Below are 15856 nucleotides of genomic sequence, written 5' to 3'. Positions count from 1 at the left end.
CATACTGTTGTTTCTTGCAGAACATCCTGACCACAATTAGAGGCTTGTCACTGCTCCAGTCCACCTGTCATTAATAACAACAGCACTGGTAAACTCCAGTCTAGGTCTGATCTTTCCAAGAAACCGTAAGGGTCCAGTCAACCCTAGGCCTTAGCTATTGTGTGACTGTGCCACTGATTTGAGTCAAAATACATTGAAAGTAGTGAAGACAACTTTTCAGTCATTCAGTGTCTGATACCACAGAACATCTCTGTATTGCTTTAGTGAAAAAAGAGATCATTGGTATTCTTTGGCGAGCACTTATGTCACTCTGCTTGGTGGCTGCATTAAACTGCCCTTTTTGTAGGAGTGACCTCCACAGACTTCTGAACTGCTAGTTCCATCCCTTATGATTATCTCCTGCCTTGCTTTGAACATTAATGGCACAAAGCCATCCTTGTCTGCAGCGAGCACGATCCAAGATGAGCCTACAAAAGTTAAGCAAAAAAGAAAATGAGTGCAGTGCTCTGGTTATATAAATTGTACAGAGATGTGTTTAAAACATGAGCAGAGCGGGCTTCCTTTTACACTAAGCCTTATTACACTAATGGCATTAAGGCCTGCCAGTCTGTGCTAAGCACACCTTTGTGTAAGTGCAAAGGGAGGCAAAATGAAAGCTCTTTAAGTTTTGTGGCATTTTGTTCCTTATTGAACTTCAGCTGAAAAAACACACATATCTTTGCCAGCTCTGAAAAACAATGAGTGTCTCCGTTTTCTCAAAACTCAGCCAGCCTTTCCATGCCAACTTTGATCTACCTGTGCTTATCCCATCTGCTGATCTGCTGTACCCAAACATTGAATCACAAAATTACAGAATTGTCTTTGTTGGAAGTTTTTAGCCATTGCTCCTATCACTTCACACCACTGAAGTGTACCCTGGCCTCACCCAGTTCCCTCCCACAACTCAGATATTTATGAACATTGATGAGATCCTCTCTCAATCTTCTCTTCAGACCCAGGTCTCCTGGACTTTCCTTGTACAGATTCTTCAGGCCCTTTGTCATCTTTGTCTCTCTCTGCTGAGCTATTTCTAGATAATGGTACAGAAAATGGTTGTACAGTATTTATTCTAGAGGGAAATAGAGGTTTTATTCTCCTGCCCTAAGCCAAAGTTGTGCAGGATGCTTTAAATTCATATAGCAAATGGAAGGAAGTTGTATCTCAATGATTTACAGAAGTTGATACTGTAAAATTTTTCGTCCTTTAATTATTAATCAAAACTTTTCATAGAGATTAAACAAAATTCAATTTATATTTTCAATGGGTTTTTAATGAAAAAAGAAGAGACAGTATTATATGAAAAAGACATCAAAATCATTCAGGTTTACTTTCTATACTGCACAGAAAAAATTTAACCCCCTACCTTTTGATTTCACCTTCCTTTGAAAGTAAGTTTGAAAATGAAGCTATATGTGCTATTTTTTTTTCTAGTGATTAATCTGATTCCTGCTGGACTGAGTATTGCAGCTGTTACAGAAAATTCTGTCTTTTGTTCAGTTTGGCACTTAGTGGAAAGAAAATAAATGAAAACAAACTGTAGCAGCTGGTAAGCATTGTGGGAGCCCTCGTGTCACACTGTTCTGAAAGAATATGATCCTGTCATCACTGGGCACTGACATTCACTGGGATTTGAGGTAAAGAAAGCCTTGTTACATTTGTTGTTCACATTTTTAACTGGGGGAGAAAAAACTTTTTTAAAAAAATGTGGAAAAAGAAAATATAGGGGATATAGGCTTAGTTTTTGTCATTCATAACAAATCATGTTATTGGACAAAGCAAATCTCTCCTCATTATGCCATTAACAGTGCACCTTTCCAGGCTGCTGCACTATTCCACGCTGTCATGTCACCTGTTACATCATAAGAAGATTGTCATTCCAAATCACGAATCTTTAATCTTCTGCTCTTAATACTTTCTTTCTAATTCTGGACAGTCTTCAGATTATGAAAACAGTGGGCCTAGAAGTGGAAATTCTGCTGTCCAAACTGGTAGTTACATTGGTGGTCAAATTGATAAAGCATACTCTTTTTGTCATACTCTTAGGACTTCTTATTTTCACCTGTTGAAATATTTGAACTTCTCTGCGTGATTGGTAACACTTGCCTTGAAGCATAACCCACATAATATATATATTGAAGGTAGGAAAAACTTGTGTTGAATACATTTCCCTTTTGTTATGCAGTTATTACCATGAAAACCTTGAGAAAATAGTGACTTCCGTGTGCTAATACCAGGGCTCTATATGGCAGGTTATATTTAGTACAGGTAATGTTATTACAGTTCCTGGACTTAACATACACATGATGAGGCCAAGTTCATTGCTTTTTGAACTCTTATGATCTTAATTGCTTTGATGTGGGTATGAATTTGGTCTGCAATTATCAGCTTCTTTATTTCAATATATTCAATTTTAAGTGTATATTCATGGTTAAAATAATGAAGGACTGTCATTGCAGTATAAGCACACTCTTCATTACCTCCCTTTTAATTGTAAAACATTAAAAGATGGGAGTGACATTTTTAAACACCAAATTTAATATTCCAACCTAGTGGCAAAGGAAAGATTTAGGAATTTAAACCTCTACTTGTCATAAGTGAATGAAGAGATACCTAACAACCCCTGCCCAGAACTTGATAGTTCCTTAGAATTATGTTGAGCTTCAGAGTGATTCTTGATTCAGTCTTTCTTTTTTTGCTGTCAACAGATCTGCTTTCTGAAACACCAAAGCAGTGCACTGAATGGGCAGAGGGGCATGTTAGGGTTCTGAAGTTGAATTCAGGAGATTGTACAGTGGAGTTCTACTAACTTCATATTCAACCATCCCATGGAACTGAAAATAGGTGTTCTCCATCCCAGTATTTTATCATCTTCATACAGAATAATGGGCCATGAGAACCTCTTTTCATTATGGGTATTTCCTTCCAAAACCAAGAAGCCAAAAATTATATTCTCCTTGCCCTGCAAAGGAGACCATTAGCTACATTGCATTATCACAGAAGCCTGCTGGGAAACAGTTTGGCACTCTGCAGCAAGTGAAGGTGTTTTACATAGGCCTTCTCTGCACTGTACAGTCGACAGAGATTGCTGACAAAAATACAGAAGCTGCGTATCCTTATATTCTGGAACGACTGTCAGAAAGCCAGGGAAAAAGTGAAGTATCCCAGTGTGTCTAGGTGAAAGGCACTTCCCTGATCTGTAGTGTACATGTAACCTTCTTATCAATTAGCCTATTACACACCAGTCATTACTGATAACTGTCATCATTTGGAAAATTACGATGTATTATCACTTCCCTTTTTCATTTTGTTCTCACCAAGACTCTAAATTCAGTTCTCATCAGACGGTGTGTACTGATTAAGCCAATGTGTCTCATCCTGTCAGGGGATGAGGGCCAAGACAATGAGTTATTTGTGGATCTCTCCATATGGAAACAATGCAAGCAGATCATAATTACAGCCAATACTTTGTACCTCAAGATCATGATCTATCTGGGCTAAAATGAGAAAAGCCATTAGAGGTATTATAGAGAAATGGTTAAGAAAAAAAATCTGTATATTGCTGAGGAAGTAGCGTCTGTGAACAGACAGGGACAAGGTAATTCAGCAACCAGTCTGGGGCTAGGTTTTCCCTAGTGGCTTCTGCATTTGTAAGTTAATTGCTGGTGGTGGTAAACGTGTGATGGGAAAATTGGAACACTGAGCTTGTTTGTCTTAGATTAAAATGATCCCAAATGCTCCATGATACAAGTATGTCACGTTCTGAGAATGAATTTTCCCCCAGCTTATTCCTTCTCATCAGGTGTGGGACATGTTGTGAAGATAGAAAGGGCAGAACTCCAAAAGGTTTCATTAGGAAGAATTTCTATTCCCAGATAACACAGTGGACCTTTTTTTTCCTCAGCCTTCCTTTGCAGAGGCATCCCACATACCACTCTGGTAATGGGTAGTTCTGCAATTACTTAGCATTTAAGTGAATTTAGCTGTCTCCATTTACTATGGTATGGGACTATTTCCACAAATACCTCATTTACTCTAAAAATCTCAGTTGAAAGCAGATACTAGAAATAAAAAGAACATACCATGTTTCATTTCAATAATGGTCAGGTCAAACAGCTGCTGGACTAAATTCAAATGGATCTTGCCATCACAGAGAAGAACATCTTTTGTTTCTTCAGTAACTGCTCCATTTGAAAAATTTTTCTTCAAATGCATATATGTAAAAGAAAAGATCTTGTTAAAGGCTTAGATATTTTACCTGTGTTCTTTTAACCATTCCTCTACTCATATTTCTTCCAGTTCTTCAATAATTTCACCTTTTCTTTCTCTGCCATTGCTCCAATTTATCAGTGACTCAATCTTACAGTCCCATGTAAAGAGGCGTTTGCCTCTTTGGTTTTTGCTCTTCATGCTTATACAGTTCAAAACTGCATAGCCTGTGATATTAATGTATTAGGCCACACGTACTTGTGCCTCAAGGGTCAATTCAGTGGAAGGGAATATATCGTAATGAGAAGAAAGTTGCTTAAATCTTACACTGCCACAGTGAGTGCTTTGCTCAGTATCAGTGGTATGTGTGGGTGTTCTTGATAGTCACCATTCAGCTATTCCATGCAGTAAAATCCCCCATTTCTGGCACGGAGAGAATTTCATAGAGGCAATCTCTTTGAAAAGCTGTCATAACAAAGTAGCTTGGAAACTATATGGCTTTATTGATAGAGAGTATATAGATTTATTTCCCTGCAAGCTGCTCTAACATTCACTAAAAATACACTTCAACCATAAAGGTGGCATAAGTTGATGTGGCATTCGTGATGTTTATCTGGTCTTGAGACCTGACACCATTGTGTTCTGTCATTCAGATTACTACAGAGTGCAAGGACCACAGACTAGCTGCATTCATATTAGTATGGAATAAATACATGTTTGCATTTACAATTTCCTGCTATCTTTTGAAGGTCAGTATTAATCTTAAAACTTTTCCAGTGACTCGGTGCCATTATAAAAATATTTGTGTCAGCCATTTGCTTCTAAATAATCTTGCTATACTTTTGTTCCACCAATTTCTTTTGGATCATTCCTCTCTGTGCTTTCCACCAATATAACAGACCTTCTTCATCATTTTTAGATCTCTTCAAATTCTGTAGCTTTATATTCTATTGAACCTAAATACAAGTAAAACTCAGTGGGATGAACTTTCAGCATGAGCACGTGCATTGCATTTACATTCTGAAGATGCTATTTGCCTGTACAGGTATTTCACTGGTGCAGAGGTTTTCATTGCTGCATAAAGTGGATTGATATATCTAACAAATACTTCATTTTCCCGATTTCAGGTTGAAATACCAGAGTTTATTCAGACTTGTGCCTCAGTTAATGAATTATAAAAAGAGATGGACTTCAACTGAGACAGGTACCCAAGTGGTTGGGTTTTTTTTTCATGTCAAAAATAATCAGAAAATGATCTAGCTGTGCCTCCCTTGGCTTGAAAGCAGTGGAATGGACATGGATGACTTTGTTCTAGTATGATTTCTGCTTAACCATGCAGGTTATTTTAATGGCTTTTAGAACTGAAAGACGTTTTTGCATATACAAAACTACATGGTATCTCTTTTTTTTATCCTAGCCTGTGGTTTTGCAGTTTTTTGGGGCTGTCATAATGGCTGTTCTGTCTTTGTCATGTAATTCTTCTCATCATGTTAAACTTGGTCACATTTACGTTTTATTTTTGTCTGCTGACAAATTCTCTCAGCTCAAGATATTTTCTTCTTCCCTCTTTTGTTTGTTAGTTTCTTTTGTTTAATGTTTGGTTTAAGTGATGATAACGTTTCTCTGTGAGGAATGTGTTCACACACGTGTGTTTTCTTGTGAGCTGAGTAGCTGCTTTTATTCTCCTTATAGACGATCAAACCATTACACCAGAAGATTAAGAGATTTACTCAAGGTCATACAGGTAATTTGTGACAAAGTTAGAAGCAAAAATGAAATCTCACTTTAGTATTGGCCATTTTCATGCCTTAACCCAGCTACAATTTTCTAGTTAAATCTAAATTTAATCATCCACTTCCTAAAATATGTATCTGTTTTGAATGCTGCTATTAATCTCCAGTAGAAGCCAGAGGACTTGCAGATTTCATATTAAAAGCCCTTACTGTTGGTTGTTTCATTCTGAACTTAAGTTTATTGGGGTACTAAGCACACATTAACCACAGAATAAACAAATATATTTCCACATACTTGAGTGGATACTTTCAGATAAAGTTCCTGTAGCCAAATTCCTGTAGTCTCTCAGGTCCAACACTCCCTCAACAAATCCAACAGAAACAAACCATCAATTCAACAATTGTTTTCCTTCATCTGTGTCAGGCTGCCCCTTGATCATTTTTTATAGCCTACAAAGGATCTTCTGGGTTGCAGCCAGCCAGTCACAGTGCTGCCAATCTGTCTTTCAAAACTCATGTTTTACAATACCAGTATATATAGGAAGAAAATAATTTACTTCAAAAGTAAAAGCAAAAATAAAATAATAACAAAAAAGGTTCCTGGATTAGGTGCACAGTATGACTGCACAATAAATAACCTTCTTTTGTAACTTTTTTGCATCCCACTGAGCAGCCAGATAGTTCTGCCTACGGAGCCTTCTCTCTACTTATCTTTTATTTTCCAACTCACAGTCTACAATTACCTGGATGCTAAAATCACCATCATGAACTTAAATTCAATGACCGATGAAACTGTAATGTACTTCATGATACACTACCAACCAAAAAAGTTTTGTACTATCACTGGGTTAGTAATTGCATGCAGCTTGAATGTGTTTTTCTTGCACACGGATGTCTAGAAATATGAACTGCACTCCAGATGAGGCCTCACACTGCATTTCTTTCTGTATGTACCTCTCCAATGTATCCCAAAACTGCCTTTATTCTTTTCATACACTTACCATCTTCCTGATTGATACTTGTTTTGTATTCACTTAACACGTGCAAGGCTTTCTCTTTCTCAGCTGTTTCCAGCCAGTGAGTATCCTGTTTACAGCAGAAATTTTTGCTCTTAATACAGGAATTTCTGCTATGCACTTCAAACTAGTTCACTCCAATCCATTTTTATTACTCTAGATATTAAGGTCCTCAAATTACAGGTGTGATATCTTTATACTCTATTGAAAATATTACCAGTGTTAGCCCATAAGGAGATTTTAATAGGATATCTCAACAGGCTACCAATGAAACTTCTAGATTAGCCTGAAGATCAATAATGGGAAAATCCACAAGGAGATTTCTTGCATTTTCTTTCCATTTCTTCTTCATTACTATAATCATTTACTATCCCCTTTCCAGTCAGTTTTTAACCATAGAATCACAAGGGTTGGAAGAGACCTTGAGAGATCATCAAACCCAACCCCTGTGCAAAAGCACATAACCATCTTCCATTTTTCTTAATCCCAATTCTCTGCCATCAAGCCAATAATTTTCACTGTGGCACAAATTTGAGTACTGTGTTGAACCACAGATATTTCAAATATTCTTCATATCCTTTGCGTTAATAATCTGTTCTGTTATAAAGGAAAAGGATCGTGTTAGTCAGTCCTACCTATGCACTGTTAGATGAAGAAGGGCTGTAGTTGCCCAGAACTCTGTGTTCTTTTTATTACACCCTCAATTTCAGCTCTTTGGGTTGTGTTTCACTGAAATTTCAATTGTGAAGCCTTAGTAGCTATTAGTCAGCTCAATCTTGCTTTACCCACACACTCACTGTGTGGGATGCAAGACAACTGTCAAATCATATAGGCATGAGGGATCCGACCAAGAAGACAATGAAAGATAATTGAATGGCTGAGGAAGAGCCCTGAAGCAGAATGAGAACTCTGATTTCTGATATTCAAAGTACTGCCTGTCTGGAAGCTTTGTGCAGCATTGCAACAGGTGCCACCCATTAAGTTTGTCAGCTTGGACTGTTTCCCTTTCCTGCCCACTTTTGGAGTATCTTGATTTTATTTTGGTGGAGTTCTCAGTATCCCCACAAGCCCTTATGTGGGACATTCCAACTGCAACACAAATTAACCTGTGAGAGAAGTAAAAGCCTGAGAAATGTTTAAGTTAGAAGAGATCTGAGGTGCTCAGGGGTGCTTAAATCCCAGTGCAGTTTGCATTTTTGGCACTCAGAAGGACTTCAGCACTTATGATACAATGCTAGGACTTCTCTTTCTCAGGAGCCCTTGCCACCCTGTTAATAGTTCTACAATAATGTTTTGTGTGTTTTGTTATCTGAGATACATCTTACACCCTCATGCCTCTGCTTCCATGATTTTTGAGTACTGTGATTTTAAAGAAGAAAAAACTTGAATCTTAACCCTCTTTTCACAGTACCAAAACTTGGCTGAATTTTTGACATTACATATCCCTTTATCTTTTCAGTCTGTGTGTCGGACAACAAAATGATCTGGCCTAATAAAAGGTGTTGCATTGTCTGTACAGACCCTGCTTGTCTGCTATTGATAGCTTTCACAACAGTGTTGTTAGAATTTGCTCTTTACAGATTCCTCAACCTTTGCTCAAAATGTCTGTGCATTAATCACACCTCGTCTTGACTACTGCAGGTCTTTTATGGCCATTCTAAATCTCCTCCTTTAAAGTCTGACGTCACTAGTTCTTACTCCTGGGAGCAGTCAGAACACCTTCCTCTTCCATCATTTTCATGACTTTCTACTGCTCAACTCAAGTCAAAATTGCCCTTTGGTTTTTCATGAGGTTCATGCTCTTACAACTGATCACTGAAGTCTGGTTTCTTCTTATGTCTTCGCTCACTTCACTGTCACCCTTATACAATCCTCCTCCATATCTCTACTCCATATATTTGTATCAAAAAAATGTTAGTGTGATGTGTTTGGACCCCTTCTGTTCATCTCCCAGCACTGCGTAAAAGTTATTTATTTCATACCTGACCTTGTCGATAAAATCTCCTGTAGTGAATTGTTGAAAGATATCATAAAAGGACAAATTGATTTGTATACAATCATTGGTCAAAGTTAAGGAAGGGAAATCCTGGTGACTAACTGCTGAAATGTGTTTCCTGTTTAATTATGAAATATATTTCACTGATACAGATTTTTGATGTAATACTGCTTGTGAGAAAAATGTAGGAATTCTCCGTCACTCCTCAGATTAAGAAGCATCTTATTCCTTCTGGAGTGGTTTGCCTAAATGCCATTATTTTGTAATCCAGATTGGCTTTCTTTCCACTGCAATTAGCTTTTGAATGAGGCTAGTTTAAATATTCTGCAGCTGTTTCTTTTCTGGGAGATGGATGAGAAAATGGATAAGGAAAGTATCTTTTTTTTTTTCTTTGCAAAATGAAACAGAAATAAATTCTCTTTTTTATTTTTTTTCTTGTTAAGTAATATCTTCTTATTACATCTGTCTGTCTGCCCTCCCACGCTAGCCTGAATCACAAGTCTGTATGTGATGAAAGAGCAATAATATTTGCTTTTCAGGGTTGAATGATCAAATCACCTCTGGTGGCTGAACGCTATTACACAAGTGATAGTGCAGTGACATTTCTAAAGTGTGAGTGATCTTGTTTTTCTTTTATGGCCGTGGGCTACAAAGCATATAAATTCTGGTAGTACTGCACACACATGACTTCAGAGAAGTTATGGGCAGGTTAGCACTAATAGGATAAACAAAGGTTTTGAAGACTATTTACTAAGCAGACATTGTGAATTATGAAGTAACATACATTCTGGTTTGTGTTAGGGTTTTCCAAGCAGAATTGGAATCTTTCCGTATGTCAATGCTGCTTCTGCACAGCAGTGCTCGTAACTGACTGTTAATTACTGCTGCTTTATTTTTCTATGATGTTTTAAACTTTTCTTTCATGTTTGTAGTGTGTAAATGTGATTATGTAGTACTGATCGTTATACTTTATAGCAAAGAAGATTTCTCAGTCAAGATTGGGCCTCTGCTGTGCTGGGGATTATAGAAATGCCTAAGAAGACACGGACTTGGCACAGAAAGTTGACAGATAATGGCCATATTATTGACTGGACTGCAGTGTTCCTGAAGTTTAGGATGTTTTCCACTGGCTGATATTTATATCATAAGGCAATAAAGCTATTTCCTGACTCTCTGCACTGTGAACAGCGCCTGGCTGGAACCCACAGCCCAGCTGCTCTCTGAGCTCCCAGAGTGCTAATCAACTGCTGGAGGAGAATCAAGGTTCAGATGTCTGAATCCAAACTAATCAAAACAACTATTTTCTGACAAAATTATTAGATGCCTACGAAGCAAATATTTCCTTCTCTGTATGGAGACCTTTTTGCCATCAATTTTTCATTATCTTTTGGCATCATTTTGCGATCCTGTTAGATTTCAGAAGAGGAGCTGAGCTATGCAGGGCATGAAAAGTGAGGCTCAAACAGAAAAGCTGTGTGTTCTGGAAAACCATGAAGTGGCACTTTTTCTGAGTCATTATAATGTAGTACTAGACCTGCTTAGATAAATAAGAGACTGCTTTTCTAAATGTAGTTAGTCTGGCAGTATCTTAGACACACTGGTTTTATTATCTTTGTTTTATTCCCAAAAAGAAAAACTGGAAAATTATTTCTTACTGCATGTGTAAGTCAACACGTGCACAAGGAATTCACATCTTAGGTTAATGTTAGGTGTCACAACCAGAACTTCTCTTTGGAAAGGTTAATCCGACCGAATCCAAGACTTAGAGCTGCTTGTAAAATAAATAAGTTGATTTATATTAAGAAAACAGAATTAATTTGAACATGCTGGAGAACAGAAAAGAATGCTTTTTGGCAAATAAAATCCTTAATTATTTTCAAAAGGCATCTTACTTTTTTCACCAGAATTCCTGTAATATATCAAAATTACGTTACTAACTTGGATCAAAAGCTTTGCTTTTATACAGTCTACTTTGCATACTAGAATCTGCTAAAATGACAAGTAAACAATTGCTAAGAACTAATGAATATGTTTGAATGGAGTCACGATTCCCTTAACGAACATTTAAGGAGGGATGTTTAAATGTCTGTATTACTCTTTCAAGTAATAGGAAGACATATAGCCGTGAGTCAGATCTGCTTAAGGAACAGGTACTTTGGTATTATCACTATGAAGTAAATGTGTTAACTGAAGTAATTCTGCTTATCCTGTGATAGATAAGAGTCCATTTGCAATTGGCATCAATATCCTGAAAGGAACCCCAGTTTTAGCAGCAACGCTTCAGTATCAGCATGACCAAAGCTATAATCAGTGTAATATCAGTATTACTGCTATTAATACTAAGAATTATAGCAAGAAATAATTGCACAGCCTATGCTCCCGAGTTGAAATTCTTATTGAAGCCAGTAGGAATTTTGCCAAACGAAGGGTGGGGTAGGAACATGGTGATTTGACATTCATATCTCTCTTTAATGAAATGATAATTACACAGTGACAGATTTTTTTCTGAAAATTTGAAGTGATAATACTTGCAAATTGATTATGTCCAGCTGTGTAAAGATTAGCAGTGAGACGTTAAAGTAGAAATAAGCCAACTTTGTATCATCCACATCTGAATTTTCCATAAATTGAGATTCACTACATTGTTCCAGCCTTTGTGAGTCTAGCTACCTTCAAACTTTGGATTTGAGCTCTGGTTTGAATTGATTAGGTTTCTCGTGGAGATGCCTAATTATGTATACTCATAGGCTCATCTCTACACTAAGCTAGCATATAAATCTTTGTTGTACATCATTAACTGCATGACTCTGTTCTCTTATTTGATAGATGCACTCAAAATCAGCTACTATGCAAGATGGTTTTACTTAGAAGTTGTGCAAAGACACAGACCTCCTGTGTGAAATATTCTCTAAGACCTCCCCATCATCCTTACCTATTGTTTCAATAATAAACTATAATGCCATTTTAAACTGAGCTTGATGTATACACCAAACTCAGTTTACGTTTCTCACGAGTTGACAAATATCAAACTGCATCCTCTTGTTTAAAATAAAATAAAATAAAATAAAAAGATAGTTTAAAGCATCAGTGCCCCATCACAGTGTTTTTAAGTTGATGAAAAATTTACCTGGTATGTGATATGAATGACTGGTGGTTCTTGAGAACTTGGATAGGCTAAAGATACCCTTCTCCCGTTTTTAGCAAAGTCTGTTATTTCAGAAAGACTCAGTTGTAATTCATTGAAACTGCCACAAAGTCTCTCTAAATTTCTAGATATGTGACTCATTCCTCTTTCACTTGGCAAATTGTTGTTTTTAGGAGAACTTGATGTTTCTTCAATTACATTGAACTGCACTTTAGGAGAAGATGGTCTGCTGGAAAGCCTGGTAGCTGTTCCAAAACCAAGAAGAGCCACTGAACGATTCATAGGTTCAGCATCCAAAGTTTCCAAGGCAACGGAGGGGTCACCTGGGAGCTTTTTCTCTTCCAAGTCACTAACACTTGATGTAGAGCTCTGCTCATAACTAGGGCTCTTCACTTCTTCAATGAATCTTCTCCTGCCGCTGGGAGATTGAATAACTGTGCTCCTTGGTATTAACAGATCTCTGCTTTGATGTTGGTCTTCTGTGGTGAGGTTTTCAAAGAACTTCCTTTTTCCAGGTATGTTCACAGATGATACAAAATTATAAAGCATATGCTGCTTAGTGTCTGGCAGTGTTGAAGCCTCTTCTTCCAGCATCAATTCTTTGATCATCAACCGCATTACATACCTGTCCGAACTTGAGGATGGAGTAAGACTTGGCTCAGGGAACTTTTGCTTCCCAATTAATATCAGTAGGAGTTTATCTGTCAAAAAGCACAAGCCCTTTGGTCTTTCATTTTTTTCCAGCTGAATTTGTTGAATATGGGGCATGCAGGAAGAGGTTACTGAATACACCAAAATAATGTTAGAAGTATTAGAGGCTACTGCCACAATCTGAGCTCTGAGGTCAAAAGCCATTATATCAGGAACCAGAATACCTGGGATGTTGACTTTTCTGGTGGTGGTTACCTTCCTTTCAAAAGTCACCAAGATCAGATAAGAAGAATCCTGACCATTTATTCCTGCAGAGTCTTTCCGTTTCAGAGCAATGAGAGGACTGGGATCAGACCGACGGTGGTTTGTGAGGATGTGGGTTAAATCCAAAGGACCTGATGAAGAAGAAGCTACTGAATCGACAGTGCCTGATCTATCGGAATCTGTGGACTTTCTTCTCAGGTCCATGGAGTATTCCTCATCACCGACTGCTGTAGTAGACTGTGAGGTTAAAGAACTAGTTTCAGCACCAGGTGGCATATCAAATGTAATGCCTGCGTTCAAACCACAGATATTGTCTAAAGGAAGCTCAGTAGCTACAGCAATTTGGAAATCCAGCGTGGCTTCTATTGCACAGATATAGCCTCCCACATCAAAGACTGGACAAAAGGAGCAGGCATTTAGAGTTTTTTGAGCATCATCCCATATATAGGAATGCAGGGCGCTGCCTATAGCAACTACTAAGCGATTGCCATCCTTAGTCCAGCAAGCACAGTGAATAAGCCCACTGCTTTTGATATCTGCCTTAACTCTGGTATTATCCCTACGAACAGTGTGCAAGACTGAAGCATCTCTTTTTGTAAGGACAGCCAAGACCTCCTTTTTTGGGTGCCACACACAGCCCTGAGAAAGCAACGGGAACGGCTCACCGATTTCACAAGTCTGAGAAATCAAGGGCTTGTTCTTCTCTGCAGTGCTGTATCCCAGCCGCCAGACGCTAACGTGCTTTTTATGCTGAACAGCAAGCAGAGCTGGGGTCTCTGTAGAGCAACACGGGCCCCAGTAAAGCCCATGCACGTGTTCAAACTGACCGACAACACTTGAGTCTCCAAACTTCAGGTCTCCATTATGATAGTATAAAGCAGTCAGTATCACTTGCTTCCCATCGGTCCAGGCAATTCCGTGCACAGGATGGATGGCTTGGTATAAAGCATTGAGGCCAGTTCTCAACAGTTTTGCCTTTCCCAGCTCCATAGTTTTAGGCTCTCTTTCTATTGGTGATTGTTCCAAAGATGAGGATCCATGGAATTCATTTGCAGATCACAATGAGGAAAAAAATGTTTATTTCCTTCCCTTCCTCTGCAGAATGAAGCTGTTTTGTTTTTTTCCTTTTATGCTGGTTGTCGAAGAGCCTGTCTTGTGAACTCCTTCCCAGTAAGCCTGCAGCTGCTCTTCTAAGTATAAATCCACGTCAAAGCTGCTTTTGCTATGTCTTTTCCTGGGAGGAGTTATCATCTTCATGTGATGCCTAACAAGGTTTAACCAATTACTGGACATTTTTGTAGGAGTCTATTTTTAACTCTTTACTGCTGGGTGTGTCTTTAAAAATAGCATTCTAATACCTTGACCTTCAGTGAATGAAGGTCTTTGGTGAACAGTGGAGAGAGATCATATACTGTTAAACCTAAGCATTAAGCTACAGCCTGCAATAATGACCTAACACTTCTTTCAACCAGCCTTTGAAGGGTAAAAGAAGATTTAAATATATCCGAGAACTGCGCAAAGCAGATTGCAATCTCAAGTGGACAGTATGTTTCAGAGATATAAGACCTCATAGCTGTAAGTGACAATGAAATGAAGGTAAAAGAATTATATTCTGTTCTGCTAGTAATTATAGGAAGATGAAGGAAGGTGGAAAAAAATTAAAAGTCAAATATTCTCAAAGAAGACATCTGATTAATGTTCATTTTACTGGGTCGAATTTTGTAGCTGCAAAGAAACACTGATTTCTGACTAATATGAATAAATTATAGCTGGGCAAAGAAGGTTTTCAGCTGATTGGTGTAATAACTACAGCTAGAGGTTTAGAACAACTATTGCATTCTGTATCTTTGGTGGAACTCTAGAATCATAGAATCATTAAGGTGGGGAAAAGACTTCTAAGATCATTTACTCTAACCATCCACCTACCACCAATATTGCCTGCAAATAACTTCACATATTATATAATAATCTTTATATATGCTTTATATATTTTTATAATACTATCTATCAAAAGGAGATTTCTTGTTGGATCACTGCTGGAAGAATTGTTTTATTTCAAGGTGCTTTTACCAACGGTGGTGGGTACCACTGAGGATCTCCCAGATTTACATACAGTAATCATGCTATATTCTCATTTAAAGTCATTTCATTTTGTAGATTATTTCTTGAACATTTCATTCAAAATCAGAATATTTTATCTTCCTGAAGGACAAGCCAACAGTGTTGACTGGAATAGGTAAAAAATATCAAAAAATATTTTTAAAATATTTTTTAAAAAGGGTAAAAAGCTAAATACAGAATCACAGAATTGCAGGAGTTGGAAGGGACCTCCGAAGATCATCACGTCCAACCCTGCTGCCAAAGCAGCTCCCTACATCAGATTGCTCAGGTGGGCACTTAGACGCAGGTAAGAAGAACACTTTTTATGCAAGACTTCTAAGTTTTTGGTCCCTGTTTGTGCTCATAGTGAAAGCGTATTTTTTAATGCTTTTACCGTACCAGTTGTTGACATAGATGCCCAGGCCATGCTTCAGATGCCAGACTGCCATCCCTGTCTCACTAGGAGTTCTGACTATTCATTTCCCCAGAGTGGCAGCAGGATTAATCTTTCCTATATAGCAGTAGCTTTTTATCAGTTGTAGTTATAATGAGTAGATTACATTAAAATATGATCCCAGCAGCTCCACAAATTTGCAGAGCCTGAACAAGATATTTTTGTTTTGGTTTGAAATAAGGCCATTGAGCTACTTAGCTGTCATCTGAATGTATATTACTGAGACTGATAAAGCTGTTCTTTAGCACAGCC

At 37.8% G+C, this 15856-nt stretch overlaps 1 protein-coding gene across 1 annotated transcript; it reads right to left on the bottom strand.

Annotated features, from left to right (window-relative positions):
- Nucleotides 1-300: 300 nt before the first annotated feature.
- Nucleotides 301-14040, bottom strand: WDCP (WD repeat and coiled coil containing). The gene is made up of 3 exons (XM_065731128.1): nt 12118-14040; nt 4119-4239; nt 301-467 (listed from the first exon to the last, which is right to left on the bottom strand). Exons 1-3 carry the CDS (start codon nt 14038-14040, stop codon nt 301-303), a joined length of 2211 nt encoding a protein of 736 aa, XP_065587200.1.
- Between the last annotated feature and the right edge of the window lie 1816 nt (nt 14041-15856).

The sequence above is a fragment of the Cyrtonyx montezumae genome, unplaced genomic scaffold (genome assembly GCF_038088225.1).
Source record: "Cyrtonyx montezumae isolate F1298 unplaced genomic scaffold, pur_monq_1.0 scaffold_13, whole genome shotgun sequence".
In the NCBI taxonomy this organism is placed as follows: Eukaryota; Metazoa; Chordata; class Aves; order Galliformes; family Odontophoridae; genus Cyrtonyx; species Cyrtonyx montezumae.
This window is presented reverse-complemented; position numbering and strand designations above follow the sequence as displayed.

What these genes read in the sequence shown, in the direction of transcription:
- WDCP (XM_065731128.1), bottom strand. Translation starts at nt 14,040, where the DNA reads ATGGAGCTGGGAAAGGCAAAACTGTTGAGAACTGGCCTCAATGCTTTA. An exon ending in TCATTCATATCACATACCAG is followed by an intron (nt 4,240 to 12,117) that starts GTAAATTTTTCA and finishes ATGCATTTGAAG; the next exon opens with AAAAATTTTTCAAATGGAGC. An exon ending in CATTATTGAAATGAAACATG is followed by an intron (nt 468 to 4,118) that starts GTATGTTCTTTT and finishes TAACTTTTGTAG; the next exon opens with GCTCATCTTGGATCGTGCTC.